The sequence below is a fragment of the Diceros bicornis genome, chromosome 6 (assembly GCF_020826845.1).
Source record: "Diceros bicornis minor isolate mBicDic1 chromosome 6, mDicBic1.mat.cur, whole genome shotgun sequence".
NCBI classification, from domain to species: domain Eukaryota; kingdom Metazoa; phylum Chordata; class Mammalia; order Perissodactyla; family Rhinocerotidae; genus Diceros; species Diceros bicornis.
The window spans coordinates 54,917,459-54,925,788 of NC_080745.1; the positions used below are offsets into that span (position 1 = coordinate 54,917,459).

General features: G+C 37.5%; 1 protein-coding gene across 4 annotated transcripts in view; it reads left to right on the forward strand.

Annotated features, from left to right (window-relative positions):
- Nucleotides 1–4,545, forward strand: part of LOC131407221 (lipase member K) — a 48,567-nt gene extending 44,022 nt beyond the window's left edge. For 3 of the 4 annotated variants that reach the window (XM_058543471.1, XM_058543473.1, XM_058543472.1), the window contains one exon: nucleotides 3,691–4,484. In XM_058543471.1, the coding sequence (XP_058399454.1) occupies nucleotides 3,691–3,930 (240 nt within the window). In that variant the 3' untranslated portion in view covers nucleotides 3,931–4,484. Of the gene's footprint in view, nucleotides 1–3,690 lie in introns of all 4 variants that reach the window. The other variant, XM_058543474.1, reaches the window with a different exon arrangement.
- Nucleotides 4,546–8,330: the final 3,785 nt, after the last annotated feature.

Consider the following 8,330-nt stretch of genomic DNA (forward strand, 5'->3'; position numbering starts at 1 on the left):
CTTGGATCTTAAGTCCATTCTTCTACTACACTTATTCCTTCTCAAAAAACAGAAACATTCATCATTTAAGACCGTATTTGAAAGAGAGAATTAAAGATACATAATCTTTGTTTCTAGAGCATATTCTCTGACTTCTTAGCCATAAAATGAACTAACAATGTTCTAATAGTCATTTGGGATGTCATTTTTTTTAAAAAAAATGATACATGGATCATTAAAGATATACAGACCGAAATATCACCTTTAGGAAGAAACAGTGCTATCTGCCAAAAAATTTTGTGTCAAGATAATTCTTGACATTATCTATGAAAACTTTGGAGCAAAAATTCTGTATAAAAGAAGAGTATGTATTGTTGTTGTTGTTATTGTTACTTTTTTCTAGTGTATAAGGAAATCCAATGATGATTTTGGCTTCTTGTTGATAGACTGAGCTCTAATTAAATGAGTAGTCATCTGAGACTCATGGATTGTATCAGAGATACAAGGATGTGCAAATTTGGAAATTTTTTAAAAAGCAAATTTTCTGTGCCATCATAATAACTACAATAGTGAAAATGCTAACTTCAACTGGTGTGAAAAATCTGATTTTTCTTCTAAATTGCTATAATTATAGGTGTGTGTGGGTGTGTGTGTCCACATACACAGACTCCACACTATGTCAAAGTACTAATTACTCTCATAAATAACTGACTCTGTATCCCAGCAATGGCATACAGTTGCTTTAGCAAAAGCTTTTTAGATGATGACCTTACCCTGTAAGACTCAGATACCTACTTGCATGAGAATTGAGTCACAGGTATTAGCTTTATCACTGTGCTTGCAGAGTCTATCAAAATACGTGGTGATTCAGGTTCAATTATGAATTTTTTGCTTGACACTTTGGGGGAAAAAAGGAAAACCCAAAACAAACTGAGAGTGAACTATACACATGTTTAAAAAGCAATAACCTTAGTCACAGCTATATGTCATAACCCCATAAATTAGACAGATGTAATTACCAATGTACTCACCAATCCTTTGTTACTAAGAAAGTAAAAAACATTTCTTGGCCAAAAGCCACCATACATCATTTGGATCCTGATCTTGATTTTCACTTTTTTTTCTGTGTGTGTGTGAAGGAGATCAGCCCTGAGCTAGCATCCGATGCCAATTTTCCCCTTTTTGCTGAGGAAGATTGGGCATTGGCCCTGGGCTAACATCCGTGCCCATCTTCCTCTATTTTATATGGGCCACCACCACAGCATGGCTTGACAAGCGATGCACTGGTGCACACCAGTGCAGGATCCGGGCCTGAGAACTCCAGGCCGCTGAAACAGAGCATGAACACTTCACTGCTACCCACCAGTCCGGTCCCTTGATTTTCACTTTTGCTTTGCTGTCTTCTAGGCTCCCCCTTTCATGCTTAGCAGGGTATTAAATCATTGCAGTAAAGGTATTCTGATTTCAGGGACTCCTCAGAACCATTTTGTGCATTAAAGCTTGCTGCCTGTATATTGTGTTGTTTTTCTATTCTTTATCTCTCTCTGTCTTTGCATTTAAATATTTACACTTTGTATTATTCTACTGAGAAAACTATAGAGTCAGGAAAGCATGCCTCTTCCTTCATCAATTGCACTTTGCTTTTGGGGCCCTGCACCAAGCTTTCCTGAGCCCATCTTCCCCTGGCACACACTACTGGTCGTGCTAATCTGCCCTCATTTCCTTCTCTTCCTTTCGCGTTGCCTTCGCATAGCTACACATTCTCATTTACCACTTGCTCCTAAGCCCAGGTCCAAGGCTTCTCAATATTATAGGAGAGGGTGATATACATGAGATATTTAGTAATGCAAAGACCCAGTAATGCACCAACCCATCAACTGACAGTAACATCTGGAATGACTATACCAATGTGCTCTGCCCCAATGTCACCCTGCTAAGAGAATATAAGGTGCAGTCACCAAGTCAGGGGTCTCCCCCAGGCCCATTTCTAGTCCTCTGAGAAACCTCTCCCTGGCCAGGGTTACTGTTTCCTAAGGATCTACACCTTTGTCCATGGTACCTTTCCTTCCTAATCTTGCTGCTAAAATTAACTACTGTATATTAATCTGCTTGGGCTGCCATAAAAAATTACCATAGACTGAGTGGCTTCAAGAACAAAAATTTCTCACAGTTCTGGAAGCTGGAAGTCCAAGATCAGCATTCTAGCATGGTTGGGTTCTAGTGAGGGCTCTCTTCCTCGCTTGTAGACAACCACCTCTTCAGTGTGTGCTTACATAGTCTTTACTCTATGTGTGAGAGCTTGGAGAGAGAGATCTCTCTCTCCTTCTTATAAGGCCACCAATCCTATTGGATTAAAACTCAACCTTTATGATTTGTTTACCCTTAAATTGCCTCCTAAAAGCCTCATCTCCAAATGTAATCACATTAAGAGATAGGGTTTCAACACACAAATTTGAGGGGAACAGAATTTAGTCCATAGACTATGGTAACAGTCAAGACTCTTTTCTTTGTAAGTAGCAGAAAGTAAATTCTATTTTAGGTTAAAAAATATATACACTGTTTTACTGAACAAAAAAGGGTAATGGTGGGGCCGGCCCCGTGGTTAAGTTTGGCACACTCCACTTCAGCGGTGCAGGTTTGGTTCCCAGGCATGGACCTACACCACTCATTGGTGGCCATGCTGTGTCAGTGACCCACATATAAAATAGAGGATGATTCGCACAAATGTTAGCTCAGGGTGAATCTTCCTCAAGCAAAAAGAGGAAGATTGGCAACAGATGTTAGCTCAGGGCGAAACTTCCTTAGCAAAAAAAAAAAAAAAGTGTAGCAGTAAACTCACAAGAGCCTGGAACTTGTCATCCTGGCTCTCTCTACTTCCCTCTCACTCTTTCTTAATTGAGCTTGCATATGCTGTTTCCATTCTTAGACAATTTCCATGGTAGTAGTAAGATGGTGACTGGATGTATATACTTAGCTCATACAGTTTTTTTAACTGCAAATCCAAAGAAAAAACCAATAGCTCTGGCAAAAGGTTCCAGAGAGAACTCTGGCCCAGTTTTAGTCAAATGCCCATCTCACACAATCACTGTGACCAGAAGAGTGAAGGACTAATTGGCCAGGCCTGGTCACCCTGGACCACTGGGGATTGGGATTTGTTGAATCAACATAAGAAAGATTGTGCTACCAGAAAAAAGAGGGAAGGGAAAATTTGCCGGGAGATTAGCACCATAGCCACTCTATTTCTCTATAACAGTCTGGCTCCTTTTAAACATCATTTTTCAAATGCCTTTTTTTGTGCATTGGTGTCAATGCTCCCTGAAGAGTCTGTTCAAGTGTCAGTAATTCCCCTGAACCCATATTTATGCATATGAGAAGGGGTATTTATATTTATCCTGTTCAATTCTTCCAATCCAAGTACTACTAGAAAGATGGTCCCCCATAGAAATAAGAGCCCTCTTCCTCTAGGATCCTTTCCCCTACTTTCCCAAAAGTGCAAATTAAAACTATAATGGTTGTCTTTTTTATTCATAATTCATATTATTGCACAAAAGTACTTTCAAGTATTTCTAACATTTTAATGTTTATATGTCATTAAATTGCACATTTTTAGCGTTTGAAGAAACTTCTTAGCAACTGAGTGTTAATGTTACTTGTATAATGTGATTTTCTGTGGAAACTCTTTTTTCTCTCTCCATCTCTAATTATATTTAGCTTACACCTCCCTTGTACAACGTTACTAAGATGGAAGTTCCAACAGCAGTGTGGAGTGGTGGACAGGACCTTGTGTCTGATCCCAAGGACGTTGAGAATTTACTCCCTAAAATTACCAAGCTTATTTATTACAAGTTGATTCCGCACTACAACCATGTGGATTTTTACCTTGGACAGGACGCACCCCAGGAAATTTACCAAGACCTAATTAGATTGATGGAGGAATGTTTGCAAAATTAAATATACTTTCCTTTCTCTAAGCAAGTAGGTTTTCATAATGTGGTGCACAGACCCTAAGGTGACCCCTCCAAATATTTTCTCCTCTTCGTGTCCATGCATTTGTGTAATCCTCTCCCCTTGAGAGTTGAAGGGACCTGAGACTTGCTTCTAGCCAACAGAATTGACAAAGGTGATGGGATGGCACATCTTTGGTTGATTATGTTTATGGCAAAGGTGATGGGATGTCACTTCCTGATGACATTCTATTATATAAGAATCCATCTTAGCAGACTGGAGCAGGAGATTCTCCTTGTTGGCTTGATGAAGTAACCAGATATGTTGAGGAAGCCCACCCGAGAAGGAACCGTGTGTGGCTTTTAGGTTCTGCAGGTGGCTTCCAGCCGTTAACCTGCAAAAAACCAGGACTCTCGGTCATATAGCTACAAGGAAATGAATTCTGCCTAAAATCTGAATGAGCTTGGAAGTCCATTCTTCCCTAGTACAGCCTCCACTTGAGAAAGCAGCCTGTGAACACCTGGATTGCAGCCTGGTGAGACCCTGAGCAGAGACCCAGCTTCGCCATGCCCGACCTACTAACTCACAGAAACAATGAGATAATAAATATATATTGTTTTAAACTGCTAAGTTTGTGGTAATTTGTTATCAGCAATAGTAAACTACTAATACTATTAATAGTAATAAACTATTATTATTATTTTGTCTCTTTGGTTAGAAGCTTGAGAGACCCTCTTCCTTATTTCCTCTTGTCTTATTTCCCTTGACCTGATGAACTTCCTTGAACATTTCTTGTTTTTCAGATCTGCTAGTGATTGATTCTCTCAGTCTTTGTCTGAAAAAGGCTTTATTTTACCTTCATTTCTGTTTTTTTTATTGTGGTAAGGACACAGCATGAGATCTACCTTCTTAATAGAGTTTTAAGTGTATAGTACAGTATTGTTAAGTATAGGCACTATGTTGTACAGAAGATCTCTAGAACTTTTTCTTTTTGCATCACTGAAACTTGAGCAACTTCCCATTTCCTCCTCTCCCAGCCCCTGGCAACCACCGTTCTATTCTCTCCTTCCATGAGTTTGACTACTTTAGATATCTCATATAAGCAGAGTTATGCAGTATTTGTTCTATGACTGGCTTATTTCACTTAGCATAATTTCCTTCAGGTTCATCTATGTTGTTGCATATGGCAGAATGTCTTTCTTTTTTAAGGCTGATTGTATTCCATTGTATGTATATACTGCATTTTCTTTATCCATTTGTCCATCAATGAACCTTTAGGTTGCTTCCACATTTTAGCTATTGTGAATAATGTTGGATGAACCTGGGAGTGCATATACCTTTTCAAGATCTTGATTTCAGTTCTTTTGGATATATGCCCAGAGTGGTATTGCTGGATTATACAGTAGATGCATTTTTATTTTTATTTATTTATTTTTATTTTACTGAGGTCATAATGGTTTATAACATTGTGAAATTTCAGCTGTACACTATTATTTATCAGTTTCTGTATAGATTGCATCATGTTCAACACCAATAGTCTTATTTTTATCTGTCACCATATATATGTGCCCCTTTACCCCTTTTGCCCACCACCCAACCACCTTCCCCTCTGGGTACCACTAATCTATTCTCTTTGTCCGTGTGATTTTTTATCTTCCACATATGAGTGAAATCATGCAGTGTTTGTCTTTATCTCTCTGTCTTATTTTGCTTACCATAATACCCTCAAGGTCCATCCACATTGTTGCAAATGGGACGATTTTGTCTTTTTTATGGCTGAGTAGTATTCCATTGTATATATATACCACATCTCCTTTGTCCACTCATAAGTTGATGGGCACTTGTGTTGCTTTCATTTCTTGGCTATTGTGAATAGTGCTGCAATGAACATAGGGGTGCATAAGTCCCTTTGAATTGTTGATTTCGAGTTCTTTGGAAAAATACCCAGTAGTGGGATAGCTGGATCATAGGGTATTTCTATTTTTAATTTTTTGAGAAATCTCTATACTGTTTTCCATAGCGGCTGCACCAATTTGCATTCCCACCAGCAGTGTATGAGGGTTCCCTTTTCTCCACAACCTCTCCAACACTTGTTATTTTTTGTCTTGGTAATTATAGCCATTCTGACAGGTGTAAGGTGATATCTCATTGTAGTTTTGATTTGCATTTCCCTAATAAATAGTGATGTTGAACATCTTTTCATGTGCCTGTTGGCCATTTGTATATCTTCCTTGGAAAAATGTCTGTTCATTTCCTCTGACCATTTTTTGATCAAGTTGTTTGTTTTTTTTGCTGTTGAGTTGCATGAGTTCTTTATACATTTTGGAGATTAACCCCTGTTGGATATATGATTTGCAAGTATTTTCTTCCAGTTAGTGGGTTGTCTTTTCATTTTGTTCACAGTTTCCTTTGCCTTGCAGAAGCTCTTTAGTCTAATGTAGTCCCATTTGTTTATGTTTTCTTTTGTTTCCCATGCCTGAATAGACATGGTATTTGAAAAGATGCTGCTAAGACCCATGCCAAAGAGTGTACTGCCTATATTTTCTTCTAAGTTTTATGGTTTCACGTCTTACCTTCAAATATTTAATCCATTTTGAGTTAATTTTTGTGTATGGTGTAAGATAGTGTTCTACTTTCATTCTTTTGCATGTGGCTGTCCAGTTTTCCCAACCCCGTTTATTGAAGAGAATTTCCTTTCTCCATTGTATGTTCTTGGCTCCTCTGTTGAAGATTAGCTGTCCATAGATGTGTGGGTTTATTTCTGGGCTCTCAATTCTGTTCCATTGATCTTTGTGCTAGTACCATGCTATTTTGATTACTATAGCTTTGTAGTATATGTTGAATTCAGGGGTTATGATGCTGCCAGTTTTGTTCTTTTTTCTTGGGATTCCTTTGGCTATTTGAGGTCTTTTTGTTGTTCCATATAAATTTTAGGATTCTTTGTTCTATTTGCATGAGGAATGTCATTGGGATTCTAATTGGGATTGCATTGAATCAGTATATTGCTTTAGGTAATATGGACATTTTAACTGTGTTTATTCTTCCAATCCATGTGCATGGAATATCTTTCCATTTCTTTATGTCATCTGATTTCTTTCAATAATGTCTTAGAGTTTTCAGTGTATAGGTCTTTCAGTTCCTTGGTTAAATTTATTCCTAGATATTTTATTCTCTCTACTGCAATTGTAAATGGGATTATATTCTTGAGTTCTCTTTCTGCTAGTTCGTTATTAAAGTATAGAAATACAACTGATTTTTGTAAGTAGATTTTGTACCCTGCAACTTTGCTGTAGTTGTTGATTATTTCTAATAGTTTTCTGATGGATTCTTAGGGTTTTCTATATATAGAATCACTATATATAGTGAGAGTTTCACTTCTTACTTACCAAGTTGGATACATTTTATTTCTTTTTATTACCTAGTTGCTCTGGCCAAAACCTTCAGTACCATGTTGAATAAGAGTGGCAATAGTGGACACTCTTGCTTGTTGCTATTCTCAGAGGGATGGCTTTCAGTTTCCCACCATTGAGTATGATGTTGGCTGTGGGTTTGTCATATTTGGCCTTTATTATGTGAGGTACTTTTCTTCTATACCCATTTTATTGAGAGTTTTTATCATAAATCCTTGTTGGATCATGTCAAATGCTTTCTTTGCATCTATTGAGATGATCATGTGATTTTTATTCCTCATTTTGTTAATGTGGTGTATCACATTGACTTATTTGCAAATGTTGAACCTTCCCTGCATCCCTGGTATAAATCCCACTTGATCATGGTGCATAGTCCTTTTAACGTACTGCTGTGTTCATTTTGCCAATATTTTGTTGAAGATTTTTGCACCTATGTTCATCAGCGATAATGGCCTGTAATTTTCCTTCTTTGTGTTGTCCTTGTCTGGCTTTGGGATCAGGATGATGTTGGCCTTATAGGATGAGTTAGGAAGTGTTCTGTCTTCTTCTCTTTTTTGGAATAGTTTGAGAAGGATAGGTATTAAATCTCTTCTGAATGTTTGGTAGAATTCTCCAGAGAAGCAATTTGTATCAGGTTGTATCAGTCTAAGAATTTATCCATTTCCTGTAAGTTGTCCAATTTGTTGGCATATAGTTTTTCACAGTATTCTCTTATAATCCTTTGTATTTCTGTGGTATTCATTGTAATTTCTCCTCTTTTAATACTAATTTTATTTACTTGAGCCTTCTCTCTTTTTTTCTGAGTGAGTCTGGCTAAGGGTTTGTCAAATTTTTTATCTTCTCAAAAACCCATCTCTTAGTTTCATTGATCCTTTCTACTGTTTTTTGGTTTCTATTTCATTTATTTCTGCTCTAATTTTTATTATTTCCCTCCTTCTGCTGGCATTGGGCTTTGTTTGTTCTTCTTTTTCTAATTCTGTTAGGTGTGGTTTAAGA